We start from the raw sequence: 15,404 nt of genomic DNA, 5'->3' as shown, positions 1-15,404 counted from the left end.
ATATACATGTTTCTAAGTGTGATAGGCTTTAAAAATTTCAATTGTTAAAAAAACTAACAAAAGAAAAAAAGGGTAGTTTCCAATTTACAGCTTGTGCTATTTAGGGTCTGTGCTGAAAAATAATCAACACTTTTGCCACTCAGTTTGGAAGGAACTGAGAAAAGCAGAAGGATAAAATTTGGTTAAATGTGAAGCCACATGCCTACCATCTTCCCCAACTTCATATTCAGTATCTCACTGCCACTGCCATCATTCTCACCTTGCTGGGAAGGAGGAAAAATGAACTCTGAGTTGCTTTTACTCTAGATCTTCAAGTCATGGAATCAGAAATCGTTTTCTACTATGGATAACTGAATCCTCTGTGGATAGGGGCGCATCAAGTCCTAGAATTAGATACTTCTACAGAAGTGGTTTCTTTGACCTTTTGCTTTCTTGTGAAAGCAAACAACAGCCTCTAGTGGCTTATGTGGGAATTAAAACAAAAAATATATAAACCCTTGACTGAGTAAAACACATCTGAAAAATCTATGGAATTATCTAAAGAGAATGAACTTATTAGCCATTCCTGAAGGCTCCTTGCTCTCTAAAACTTCTCTCTCCTTTTTTAACACGTGGAAAGTTTTATCTGAACAACCAATCAACAAGTATTTATTAAAAGCCTACTATGTATCAGGCACTGTGCTAGGCACTGGGGGTCCAAAGATGAAAATGAAATGGTTCTTACCATCAAGAAACATACATGCTATAAGGGGGATAAATATGCATAGCTGTAAGTATGCACACAATAATTAGAAAATAAACACAAGCGAAGGAGGGCCCTAGCAATGGGGTGAGAAGGAGAAGTGGAGAGGGGAAGAAGAGTCAAGAAAAGCTTTCTGTAGAAAGTGGTGCCTAAACTATGATTTGAAGGAAGAGTTCTTTGCCCTTTCCCATTTAAATTGGTAAGTGAAAAGTGTCATCAATTATCTACTTGGATGAGGCAACTTCTATTATATGGAAAATGAAACACATATGAAATAAGGCATTCTAGTTTGGGGACAGCCTTCTACTTTTCAAATACTTTGCTTGTAGCATGCTGATAGCATAATCTATAGATCTCTGACAGTTAAACCGTGATAGGGACCTCTTAACTTTATGGTGTACATATTCATACTTTGTCATATTATTTTTTAATCTAAAGAAACTCATCATGAATAAGGCAAAAATCAGTGGGAGAGCAAGTGGAGTTTCATAGGTAGCAATAACGTGCTATGTCAGTGTAAGCTACTATTGGAAAATAGTTCTTGCGATCAAAATTAATTATTTGTTTGCTCTTATAGCTAAGATGTCACAGAAGTTCATGGATAAGCCTTTCTACTATTTACATTTTATGAATCAAACTAATTCTTCTTCATTTTGGTGTTTAAACAAACAAAAAAACCTCAAAGTGAAAGTCATTTAAATTGACATAAACACGAAAAAGACTCCCACAATATTTTTCTTTTTTAATTATAAAGATTATAAATTAATGTTAGTATTTCAATGGGATTTCCTCAGTGCAGAAGAAGGTTATCAGATACTCTTGATAAATCTAATACACTGAGGATTCCTTTTCAATTGTCATGGCGCTAAGTAGCTGAGCCTCAGGGGAATGGGGTCCCCAGATACAAATTCTCTTGCCCTACAAGCAGCCACTGCTCCTCCTTTCTCATCCTTTCATGAGTGAAGTAGTTTAGACCATGAGGTATGGGATGAGTTGGAAGTGTGAGAAGAAATAAAGATGGAATTAGAGAAAAAGAATAACTTGAAGGGGTCAAATCAAAGAAACTAAGGGAGGAGACTGAGAGGATAAGGAGGTAGATTTTTGGGGGGAGAGTGTCAGACCTGTAAGATTACATTTGTATGGGGACATCCCTGGTGGGGAAACTCCCTCCACTGATACAGATTACCACTATAGCTGCATGTTGTAGCCTTGGAGAGCTGCTGAATAAGTGGCCAAGGGACCTGTCCAGTCTCACAGTTAGTATGTATTAGAGAAAGGCCCTGAGCTCAGATTTGAGTTTATGCAGCCTTTTATCCATAATACTATGCTGACACTCCTGTGTTGTTTTCCTAATTTTTATAAGGGAATATTTATGCAAAGGGTATTTAATTTGTGCATGACTACACGGCCAAATGGGAAATAATGGAATTGTAGAGTATATTTGTTATCTGCAATTAGAATGCCATTATGTATTCAACAAATGTCCATAACTGCTTAAAAGTAAGCTGTCACTTATATCATTAAATGGTAGCATGGGAGAAAGGTTTTTTGGTTGGTTAGTTTTGTGCTACCATGAAAAACATAAAACTTTAAAAACTGAAAAGTTCATATGCTCCTAAATTTCAGGAGGTACCTTGATCCAAAGCAAAATGTGTTGGTCCCTGGCCTAATGAGTCATAAACAGAATGTCATTTTCACTCCCAAAGAACTCGCTCTTTTACTCAATTGGAACATAAGGATGGCTGGTGAATCTGTCCTCCAACCAAGTTGAGACATTCTCAAAACCATCTTTCAAGGATAATTTGGCTACAAGGCTATGAAAGTAGTGAGCTAAAGAAATGGTATATCAAAAAATTAGGGCCCTTTAAAGCAGTGCTTTTCTTCTGCCTCAATTAAAATAACTTTTAAAAAAGCCAGAGGGCCAAAGACTGAACTAAGAGAAATACCTGTGTCCTCGAATGTCCGACTGATCGCATACACCTCCCAGTGCAATCCTGTGAAATTCTCGACCCAAGGTCTTTGCTACTGATCTTCCTACACTTGTTTTGCCAACTCCAGGGGGGCCAACAAAGCATAGGATTGGGCCCTTCAGGTTGTTCTTCAGTTGCCTGACAGCTAAGTATTCCAAAACCCTTTTCTTCAACTTGTCCATGGCATAATGGTCATTGTCCAGAAGAATTCGGGCTGCCCGGATATCAAGGCGGTCTGTCAAGCAATAGATTTGAAATAATTTGAATATTCAAATCAAGTATCTCATTTTTACTTTAACTGATGAAAACCTTTCAGGTAAACTTGTTAGAAAATAGGAGAGACTAAGAAAAGACTGAATTTTTTCCCCTTGGTAGGATATCTTAAGGGAGGTTCATACATGGCTTGTCTACACAATGAAGGCTAGCAGCAAGACAATGTCCTATCGTATGTTCCATCTTTTGAGTATTTCCACTTCATGGTCCTTAGATCTACAAATTAGTTTTTTTGAGACAAATTCCTCAAGGGGGAGCAATTTCTGCATAATGTATCTGTGTTCTTACTTTGTTTCCCAAACTAAGTTTTCTTAAATACATGTAATGTTCTTATTGTATATTAACTTCATATTATTTTATCTGAACTACATATCTCCTCCCATACCTAAAGATCTATTCCACAGCACTTCTCAAACTATAGACTGCAAGTGGAAGACGTTTAAGAAGTCTTGTTAGAACAAAAGAAAAAAAGGAGTTCATCAGCTGAGTCTGATGGTGTATGAAATGTTCTACACCAACAGTCTTCCACATCCTTTAACAGGTGAGGGAGGTGCATTTTCTCATCTCTTTTGGGACACACTTACAAGACCTAGTTTTCATAAAGGTCACCATGAAGTGGCTTTGCTGTTGTCAAGTCAAGCTGAAAGTGACAGGTGCCTAAACTAGGGAGGTAGTCCTATGAGTAGAGAGTGGAAGTATGAGAGATCCTGTCAAGATGGAATCTATAGAAATTGATGACTGACTAGATATGGGGGCTAAGGGAAAGCGACGAGTTACAGGGGACTCCTAGGTTTCCAATCTTGGTAACTAGAATGCTGACAGTGACCTCCATGAAAACAGGGAAGTTGGGAGGGGCTGAAGAAGGAGAGGAAGTAGAGATAGCAAAGGCCTGCAGAAATCTAATGCTACTACACAAACAAGCAAAACATCCAGAGGGAGCAGTCTGCGGAAGCTAAAGCAGTAAAAAAAAACGGAGACTGCACTTCTAATCTTATTGACTCTCTGCAACTCTGAACACTTCACAGAGGTCATTAACATCAGAATATGGGCCAAGAGTTTACAGAAAGAAGAGAAGCCCAAATATGTCATTATATTTGTAAAGGAATTTTTGGCATTGCTTGAATTTTTTTTTAACACCCATAAATCAAGATTTGAAAAATAATTGAAAAATACCAGTTTATTATAGTCTTGAAACTAAATCTCAGGCTGGTTAACAGCAGCTAAGCCAATATTTGTTAGGCTGTGGTTTGCTGTTTCTTTAGCAAAATACAGCCACCCCTATCTCCAAACATATGGATTGAGCGGATGGAACTGAATCAGTTTGGCAGTTCTTCCACTCAATACCAGCTTCTTCAGGCCATACATGATTGTATCTAAAATGGCAGTGAATGAGGCAGGGCCTGCCCAGGGTCCGATGAAATAGTATCTAACTGACTTGGCTAAAGGGTGATTCAGAGGGCCATGTCCACCCAGCCCAAACTGGGACAGATCAAAAGGGACCACATTTGCCAGAAGTCATGCCCCACTGTATTTATCTCGAGTGTCTTCAAGAAAAGATCAGTACGACTGAAACTATGAATTTCTGTTTCAGTTGTTCTTAGTTCAGTGCCAACATTCTGACTAGGAAAATTTCCACTAGGGGGCAAAATTTCTTCATGGCAAGTTCCAAAAAATTAGACTTCTTGAATTACTTGGAGACTTGTTCTTCTCAAGTTCACTATGACAATGCACTATAAATCATACTTTCTGAATCATGAGACATGTTTTAATCTGGTGAAAATGAGCATTAGGTTCCCGGAGACTAAGGTAAAAGTATGACTAGGCATCACTTATATAATGTGTATTGCAACTGAAAGTGGCAAACAAAACCCTAACCCAGAGAATGACAAATTCTCCTACACTGTGTATGAGCTGAGTAGCAAACGATGAACCAAAGATGAACTCCTTAACACATTTTTCCTCACTGCTCTAACAAGAACAAAAACAAGAATCAAGGAAATGTAAGAGAAATTAAATGAAAGGATGGCAAAGGAAGGCAGTTTGGTCCATATTCTTCTCTGCTAAGATGACATATATTCATTACTGCAAGTTCTATTCACAAAAGGCTTTAATTTGCACTCCTTTTCTCTGGTTAATAGTTATTTTTCTACAGTACCTCTTTCACTCTCTTCTTTTCACTGAGACATCAGTCTATACACCTTACATATACTATACTATATACTCTTACACCTCCAGCTCATCTGCCACTTTCTTAAAAATGTATGTATGTATGTTTATATGGAATATGGATATATGGAATATCTATTGATACACACACATACACACACACACACACACACACACACACACACACACACACACACACACACACACACACACACACACACACCCACCCAGATCTTCCATTTATGCCACAGAGCCAGCCTACACAGCTTCTGGCAGGTTACTTACGGCCCTTGGGCTGCATGTGGCAGATTTCCTCTACATACAAAGGATATTTTCCTATATATTTTTCAAGGGCTGCCCAAAATCCTTTGGTTTGCCACAAGGACTCAGAGGGCCAAAAGTTGTGTAGCCCTGCTTTAAAGAGACCTCAAGTATTATCTAATCTAATCCAACCTTCAACTGAAGAGAAATCCCTCCTACAACATTCTACTTACTGTACTTGTAATTGTCAGTTTTTCCTTACAATAAGCCTAAGTCTGCTTCTCCGTAGCTTTCTGTCATTTTCATTGTTCCTCTCTTTGTCCTCTGGAACCAAGAATATAAAGTCTAATCCTTCTAGATGATAATTCTTCAAATGCCTTAAGTGAGTAATGTCTCCCCAACTCCACCGTATCTTAACTGATGTTCCTAAGACATGATTTCCAGCCCCCTCACCATCATGGATGTCCTCCTGTGAGCACTCCAAGTCCACTCCAATGTCCCTTCTCATCCTGTGCAATGCTTGCTCAGGTATTTCTTCACTCCTCAGAAGATGCACAGAATGTGAGGAGGCCTTCCTCTAGTCCACATTTCAAACATGCTAGTGTTGGCTTAGGCTGCCCACTTTTTATTCTTCTTGCTGCCTATCCAGGCTACCTCCTTTGGTAGTCTGGAAGGCAGGGACTGTCTTTTGCCATTTTGTTTTGGGTTTTTTTGGCATACCCAGGGCTTAGCACAGTGCCTGGCACCTAGTAGGTGCATAATAAATGTTAACTGATTGTCATGCATGTTTATGAATGTTTGTGATGATGTTTTTTACAAGACTTCTCCCAGAGAAGTCATCACTGATAATTACTTTGACCCACCATGCATCTTACAATTGCCTCTGGGTCATCTGCAATTTTGATTCTTCTCTTATCAAGGTATTCCATGATTTGCAAGCATCTGGACTCATTGTCGAGCTACCAAGAGAGTAAGCCCCACCCTGCCACCACAGAGGAGTGGGCAGACAAGTCTCATTCCAGCTATGCTTTGAGAATGAGGGAGAAGCTTAAATTAATTGAACAGAAAGTGAATGATCCTTTGACTTGAAGCCTAGGAAAGCATACTTTCAGAATATACTTCTGACCTCCACCAAAACGCCCATAGATGACCCCAGGCAAACAAATGACACTAATAAGGGAAGCTGTCATCACTACCAAGTTCTGGGAAAAGCTTACTTTTAAAATGACTTGCAAATTAAAAAGACTAGTAAAAAAGTGATGTCCTTTAAAATGCTGCATTTGAAAAAGGTATAAGAGAGTATAGTAAATATAATGCTCATTTTCCCTTAGTCATTCTTTTAGGAAGATAGGAACTACTGTCCTAACAATTTAACATCCTAAAAACTGGCAAGAACAACCTCTTTTTTTCCTATGCATGAATTACAGCCATATAAATGTATGCTGAAGAACCTTGGCCATTTTCCTACATGGAACCAACAATGGAAGCCAAGATAATATATTTGTTCAACAAAAATAAACAATCATAGTTTATCTTATGCTGAGAACATATGTTAATTAATAATTAATTATTATTTCATAATCACTTGTTAAGTGACTTCATTATTGCTCTCAGATGATTTAATAACTAATCAATCCAGGGGCATACACCATTCAGTCAGGTGTGGTTGGGTGCCTAGGCAGAGGAAGCTGGCGAGAAAAGATTTGTTTCAGGTATTAAAAACGACAAGCAAATAAAATAATTCTGAAAATTGTGAAACACACTTAACCAATCTTATTGTTACTGTTGTTCAGTCATTTTCAGGCATGTCCAGTTCTTCATGATCTCATTTGGGGTTTTCTTGGCAAAGATACTGGAGCGATTTGCAATTTCCTTCTCCAGTTCCTTCCTGCAGATGAGGAAGCTGAGGTAAAGAGGTGACATAGCTAGTGTCTAAGGACAGATCTGAACTCAGGTCTTCTTGACTCCAGGCCTGGAATGCTAGATACTGCACCACTTAGCTGCTCCCAAAACAAATGTTGTACTAAGGGCTAAACTGGCACCCAATTTGCCCAATAGGGAGAAGGAAGATGTAGTGAAACTAACTAAACAAGGACAAAAATGGCTGAAGTTCCTGAAAGAGTTTTAAGCAACAAGGAGGTAAAATTTAAGAGAAGCTTAAAAAAAACCCAACAAAAACCTGGACTGTTCTCTATGCTGTTTTTATATGCAATTCCTTTTCTTGAAGGGAAGGGAACTGTTTTTACACTCCCTTAGTACCTATTATAGACTGGCTTATATGGCTAGTTATCTTTTTGTTTGGCAAACTGTACATGCACAATAAAAAAATTGCTTTTAAAAAAAAGTTTTTTGAAAGATATCTTTTATTGGCATGGAGGAGAAGGTCTGTAAAAGATTTGGGTATCTTCATATATGTGTGATGAGCATGCACCTTTTCCTGTTTTCCCTAATAGCTAGAGACAGTGTGGTCTCCAAAAAAATATATCATGGCAGAAATGGTGGAATTATGGAATTCTTCCAAGTCATTTCATATTTGTTACAGGATCTGTTAAATTATGACCAACACAATTTATTTCGTAATGCCTGGTTTGTAGTTTCTTATGAGGTACAGAAGAGTTTCTTTTTAGAACTTTGTAACTGCAAGTGACATTCTTTTCCTGGGAAATGCAAATGCATTAGTTCTAATATTACTTATTAGAACACATCTGCATGTATACATGACTCTATTAGCAAATAAGATCTTTCCCTCTCCCTCCTCAATATTAGGGTCTTTATGTTCTAGAAGTTTATTCCTTGCTCTTCTATAGAATCAGAGTTAGTATTCATGTGTAGGATTCCAAGGGGAAAATTAACAAACTTGTCCTCACTTAATACAGCAACCCAATACCAATGGCCAGGCAAAAGAGAATCAGAGTCAAGCCTCCTTGAGAAGGTTTATGTTTACTGATTGCTGTCCCATATATATCTACGGAGATTTTTCCTCTTATGCTTTCATTCCTAAAATTAGCAGAAGTCTCCTCAATTCTAATTTCACAGATAGTGTCCATGTGGGGTCTGTCAGCCTCAGAGCACCTGGGATCAGAGAAAGATATTCCACATTCCCACTGTTAGTCAACCTCAAGTAGATGGGGGAGCATTCTGATCCTCTGATTTTTATTATTCCTCTCAACTAATTATAGTCCTCAAACATTCCCAAGTGTAGAGCAGGAAGCAGAGGTAACAGGTAATACCTTGCTTCCTACCAATCAGTATCCCAAAATACCTTCATAAAAGAGAGAGTCTCCCTAACAGGTCAGAAATGGGATTTTCATGTACAAGAAGGGAAATCTGGGAAGCTACCGTGGGAGCTATCATATGGATACAGATTTAGAGGACCTTAGCACCCTCCTTAGTCTCTAACCCTGAGCTGACAATGAGTGCTGGAAAATGGACTACACTAGAGATTTCATTAGTAGAGGGAACTCCCAATTAAGGAAACTCTCTCTATTGATATAGGTCTCAGCAATTTGTAGTCACAGAGCTGCCCAGAGCACTAAAAAGTTCAGTGTCTTGCCCCAGGTCACACAGCTACTATGCCACAGGCAGGATGTGAACCTGAGGGTCTATCTTCCACCCTGAGAATGACTTTCTATAAAAAATATCATGCTGCTTTGCTGTAGAAAATATCCTGTAATGAATCTCATCTGGACACAAAAGTCTTCAGCGTGAGCTCTCTCCTTTCTCCTTCCCTAGAGGGGATTCCGAATTACCACAGTTACTCATTTGGAGACAACTCTGTGGCCAAATGTAGGAAGTGAAATGGTAGGAGCCACTGACCTGTTTCTCACTTACAAACTCCTAGAAGAAGGCAGAGTTAAGATAGCAGGGTAGCAGGAAGAAGTGCGGCTTAGTTTCCCCACAAAGATGTAGAAAACACTAGGGTGAATTCTGATTGGGAAATCCAAGAAAAAGCCACAATAATGAATCATTTTTCCAGCCCAGGTTGACTGAGGGAGACAGACAGATAGATAGACAGGTCTGCTGACCCTGAGGACAGGGTCTGGCCAGAAGTATACCATGTGCAGAACATTACAATGCCGTGGGACTGAGAGCTGAGACTGGGCACTAGGGCAGTCAGAAGAGCCCTGAACTAGCGCTGAAACAGGTGGCATCTGGCAGCTATAGCAGCTACTACACAGTTCTAGGGTCAGAGCAAGGTGGAGCTCTGGTCATAGGTGTGATGGAGAATATCAGTTGCTAATAAGCCCTAGATGGGTACACAGCAAGAAATAAGTTCAGAAATAAAGAATAGCTGTGTGGCTCTGATCCTAGAAGCACAGCAGGGACTTAGTTCTTGCCTCTAGCCCAGCTGGAAGTCTGCATTAGAATAACCAGTGCAGGAGTCCTAGACCAAAGGGAACCTGTGGTTTAGTCACTCTGAATCAGCCTAGGCTTCCAGTGGACTAATAGTAGCTGAGTCCTGCAGCAGTCTACTGAAGCTGTCAACCAAGAACACCAAAAGACCCAAATCTGGGTCAGGAACTCGTAAAACTCAGACCAGGAGGGAAATGAAAAGATTTAACCTTGAAAATATATTTAATAGGAATGTATAAGTAGAACCTATATAAAAGTGTATGCCATCTCAGGGAGGGAGGGGGAAGGGAGGAGGGAAGGAGAGGGAGAGAGGGGAAAAAAAATCTAAGTTATACAGAAGTGATTGTAGAACACTGAAAACAAATAAAATAATAATAAAAAAAGAAAATAAAAAGATTTCACCTTGGATTACATTTTGGGGCACTGAAAAAAATGCAGGCCCTCCAGCCTGAGTCTTAAAAGCAGCTGGATACTAAAAGGACAGAAGGTCAGGCCAGACATTGCCCTAGAAGTGAACAAAGTCCAAAGTCAAGAAGAAGGCTGGAAGAACAAAAAAACAAAAAGAATCTCACCATAAAGAGCTATTATGGCTGAGAAGCACAAATCGTGAAAAGAATGACTTGAAAACATCTAAAAGTAAGCCTCAAGGAAAAATGCAGTTTTAAAAAAAGCTGAAAAACTATTTTAAAAGCCAAATGAGAGTGGCAGAGGAAAAAATGGGAAAAGAAATGAGAGTTTTGGAAGAAAGATAGAAAAAGAGAATTAACAGCTTGAAACAAACAGTGCAAAAACATTACCCAAGAAAATAACTTCCTGAAAATTAGAATTAACCAAATGCAAACTAATGATGCCATGAGACATCAAAAAATTATTAAAACAAAGTCAAAGACTGAAAAAATATTGAAGACAATGTGAGGCATCTCACAGCAAAAACAACTGACCTGAGAAACAGATTAAGTAGAGATCATTTAAGAATCACTGAACTACTCCAAAGCCAAGAGCTAAAAACTCCTAAAATTCACACAAGGCCATTATTCAAACTGTTGCAGTGAGTGGCTGTAATTCAACATCCCTCTTCTTCACATAATCCACATTCCAACCCCAAATGGCCTCCTTACTATGCCCTGCAAGCAGGATCCCACCTCATCCGGCCCCTGTGCCTTTGCATACATTGGCCTTCATAATTCTTTCCTCATTTCTATTCTTGGCTTCATTTCTGACTCAGTTTACGTGCCCTCACTTACAGGAAACACTTCTTGATGCCTCTACTTGTTGGTGAAATGTATTTAAATAAATCTTACACCAAGGGCTAAACTGGCATCCAATCCACTCAGCAGGGATAATGAACACTTGTCCTGAAACTAACTAAACAAGGATTAAAAAAATTTCCTAAGGAAGGCTTAAGTTATGGGGAAATGAAATTATGTTTCTCCCTCCTCAACCTATAACATACATACTTATTTGTTTATAATAAATATGCTTATCTTTTTACTCTACCTTCATCCTGCTTGGAACACAAGCTATTTGAGGGCAGGGGATATTTTCTGTCTCGTCTTTGATTCCCTAGACACCCAGAGGTGTTTTACATAGAAAGGACTTAATTAATATTTGCTGAAGCCAAAATAATTAGTGGGCAGTATTTCCAAAGGAAGCCTTTCATGATTTTTTTAGGTCAGCAATCAGACTATGAGAAGGTAGTTTTCCCCTGGGCTTACCAGTTGTGCTCTTGTTCCAAGGTAATTCCACCATAAGTTCCAAATAATTTCTGGTCAGGGCATATTCTGGCATTGACTGAGGCATTTTTTTCAGCCTATCAAGAAAAAAAAAATCTACACAAGAAACATACTCAATGACATAGGAGACATTACTGCAAAAGCAACCAACAGTTCATTTTCTTCTCTTGACCATGAATGACAGGGACATTTGTTTAGGAAGACAAGTCAACAGGACAGAGCTCAACTACACCAAGAGATTTCTGAAAGGAAATATAATATTAATCTGACAGGAAATGGCTACTTTTAAAATATGTACAGGGAATCTCTTATTTTAGAGGCCACAGTAAATCTGTAACCACTGTCCTTGGAAATTAGGAGGAAAAAAGACTCACATGCAATGATATATTCAAAGTCTGATTAGGGATATTCACCAAGACCACCCAGAAATAGATTCTTCACATAAAACATATCAATTTACCTGGATCCCCTGATTTCCTCCATCACTACCTAGATTTATGTTCCTATCCACATACAACAGAATAAAACTTCCAATATCTAGAACTCAATTAATGAGAACTATTAGCTAGATTTTTTAAAGCATCAGAAGAGGTAATTACCATGAAAATAAGTTAATATCAGCTTAAAAAAAACCTCTAGAACATTCCCAGGGTCTAACACACTTTGTACAAGGTAAATTTTTATATTTGTTGACTGACATCATGAGGCTGGCACAGAATCTTCTACCCTTTCTCTATAAACAGTATTGTACAATCATCATTAATGGCCCCGAGGCACTGCCAGAACCTCAAAGACTCAATTACGTTCACTAGGCTAAAGCAAGAAAGGAGATTCAGACTTTTAACAAAGGTTTTTAAAAGGGCTGAAACAAAAATCGTTTTTGTTTTCATCCTGAGATAACCATCATATTCTTTTAACTGGAACAATCTACTTCCTGAGCATCCCAGTTAATCAAGGTTTCACTGTACTATGCTATATCCTGAACAAAGTCAAACAAGCCTTACCCTCAAGAGTTTACAAATTAAAAATGACAATGACATCTAAAGAACATACAGACAATGGAACAAATACTAAATAAATCAAAGTATTGTTATCTCTAAGCAAAACTAGGTGCATTCTGTGAAGCAACAAAGCAGTAAGTTGAAGTTGGGACTGTATTCAAACAGAGTGGGGTTGAGGAGTCTTCTGGTCCTACCTTCCATTTCTTCATCTCACAAATGCTCCCAGATTTGGCCCAGATCACTTCTATTCCTATCACTCTACTGAAATTGAATATCTGATTTGAAAGACTTCATTTGGATTTGTAAAAAAGGAACTTTGGCATCAGGTCCCATGGGCTTAATTAAGGTATCTACATAGATGAATCCTTGACCTACGACACATGTCGTCTGATCTAGTAATGATTTAGAGAAAGCTGATCTATTTATCAGCTCTGGAAGGAAGAAACTGTGAAATGATGGGTATACAGGGAATGATGATGAGCAAGACATTTCTTGGGGGCAGGAGAAGTAGAAAACTGGAAATCTTGGAAGACTCAAAGTTAGGAATGGCGTGCCCAAATGAAGAGGACAACAAATAAATTTTACCTAAAAACTAAAAAGATGAATGAGAGATTAGAAGACAGCAACTGTCCCAATCTTTCAATTCAATTTCATTAAATTCAAGCATTTATGAAGCAACTACAGTGTCCTAGGCACTGGAGAATAAAAAGAAAAAAAAGTCTCTGCTATCAAGGAGTTTTACATTCTGCATCTTTAACTGAGAACAGGGACAGGATGGCAGAGCTCAGCTATACTTCCAGTTGTAGTATAGACATAACACAAACCCTGAAAATGTGATTCCACAAGTTGAAACCACCAATAACCTTTACAAAACCATATATAAATAGATCTACTTTCTTTGTACCCAAACTTACCTCTTTATCTCTTTGACACAGACTTTATGAGCTTGCTCTGGCATGCTAGATGTTCGGATTTTCTTTTCTAACATGACAATATCATCATTATCTTCATCCTCATCTTCATCTTCTAAAGCACCAGGAATGTGTGTGATCCTCCTGATGGGACGTATGGCTATAACCTTAGAGATAAAGCAGAAGCATAACATTACATATTCTTCACAAAAGAGTCAATACCTAGTTACATTAGGTGCTATGAACAAAGTTATATAATTCTTAAATAATAACATTAAATCAGTATATAAGAGTAATAATCACTACTCACACTTATACAGCACTAAGGTTTATAAAGCATTCCCTTCACAATGGCCCTGTAAGGTAGGTATTATTATCCCATTTGACAGATAAGGCAACTGGTATAAAGGGCAAAGTAACTTTGCAAAGGCACAAGTTTAGAATGGGGGGAGGGCAAGGCTATTTTACTGTTTAGGATAATAAACACTAATCAACTGCTGTGCACAGAGTAGAAACAATGTTTGCTGAATTGAGTGTTTAAAGGTGTTGGCTAATTAGAAATGATGAAAACACCCTAGGAAAGAAGCAGAACATTCTAGATAAATGAACAGGGGCATTTATTATATCACTTTTATTTTAATATAGTAAGTTGCTCAAAGAAAGGTGGACTGCCTTGTGGTCCCACTATGAGGTTTTCTGAGAGTGAAAAAAAGTATGGAAAGCACCCTGGGCACATGCAGTGGGACTGAAGTTCCTTGACTTAGGAATGCCAACTAATGTGATCTTCTGCTTCTTCTGTCATTAGACAAAATTCAGGATATTGATTCTGAAGCATAATTGTGGTGTGCTGACATTTATTCTAGAGACATTACAAAAACTCATATAATTCCTCCCCTATGGACAAAAATATTCATAAATATACAGATCTTTTACAGATATTTCCTTGATATGAATAATTATTTATCATTTGACTAGTATCAGTTTTCTTCTCATATTCTTCCCTTCCTCTAAAAGACACCTGCACAACCTGTGGCCCACCAAAGATTTTCCTCTACATACAAAGGATGTTTTCCTCTACATTTTTCATGGGCCACCTGAAACCCTTTGGCAGGCTGCAGGTTGTGCAGGGCTGCTTTAAAAGATCCTGGCTCTTTTCCCCTTTGCCTTTGGAGCATGAACAGTTTTTCATGTTCAAAAAAACCAAACATTTGGTCTTACTGACTTCCTCTGACTACCATTTTATTTCTTCTCTCTTTTTTCACTGCTATGCTTTTCAAAAGAATCGCCTATGCCTATTGTCTCCCATTTTTTCATTTCACAAATGCCCCCAGATTTGCCCTAGATCACTTCCACTCCTTCCACTCTAATGAAATTATATATCTATCTGATTTGAAAGACTTCATTTGGATTTGTAAAAAAGGAACTTCCCACTGATGATGGCATCAGCTCCTATGGGTCTAATTATTATCTCTATGTAGATGAATCCTTGACCTACAACATGTGTATGTGGATGTTCCCATGTGTGTATATGTCAGTCAATCAACATTTATTAAGTTCCTAGTAAGTTTCAGGCACCAAGCTAAGCAAGGGAGACACAAAAAGAAGCAAAAGACTGCCTGTATATCTATATTTATACACATAACAGACATACATATATAAACATAGATACACACATATATAAGATGTGTGGGATGAAGGAAGATGAGCAGAGAGGATGATGCTGAGGTTGGAAACTTGGAAGTACAGAAATTCACAAGAGGCTTATACTCATCACTTTTTTGAATTACCCATTTCCTAAGTTTCCAATTTTAATATCATCTTCAGCTCATTTTCCTTTATCTCACATATCAAACCAATCAATCAGTTGCCCTTCAAGGCTGTTAACGAGGCTGCTAATACAAGTGTTATTGACACCATCTCACTCAGCCTCCTCTCCTTTCCCTGGAGGTTGAAGTAACAAACTCCTCCCAAAGCCTTCCATTATAGAGAGCAGA

The 15,404-nt window shown here is 38.3% G+C and overlaps 1 protein-coding gene across 1 annotated transcript in view; it reads right to left on the bottom strand.

The window, feature by feature from the left end:
* Positions 1-15,404, bottom strand: part of LONP2 (lon peptidase 2, peroxisomal) — a 132,897-nt gene that overhangs the window by 82,112 nt on the left and 35,381 nt on the right. Inside the window, exons 5-7 of the mRNA XM_072632147.1 lie at positions 13,414-13,577; positions 11,481-11,575; positions 2,689-2,947 (exon numbers count right to left, since the gene is read on the bottom strand). Of these exons, the coding sequence (XP_072488248.1) occupies positions 2,689-2,947; positions 11,481-11,575; positions 13,414-13,577 (518 nt within the window). The remainder of the gene's footprint in view (positions 1-2,688; positions 2,948-11,480; positions 11,576-13,413; positions 13,578-15,404) is intronic.

This window comes from Notamacropus eugenii, chromosome 1 (genome assembly GCF_028372415.1).
Source record: "Notamacropus eugenii isolate mMacEug1 chromosome 1, mMacEug1.pri_v2, whole genome shotgun sequence".
Lineage (NCBI taxonomy): Eukaryota > Metazoa > Chordata > Mammalia > Diprotodontia > Macropodidae > Notamacropus > Notamacropus eugenii.
The sequence above is the reverse complement of the archived record's forward strand: the minus strand, read 5'-3'. Positions and strand labels throughout refer to the sequence as shown.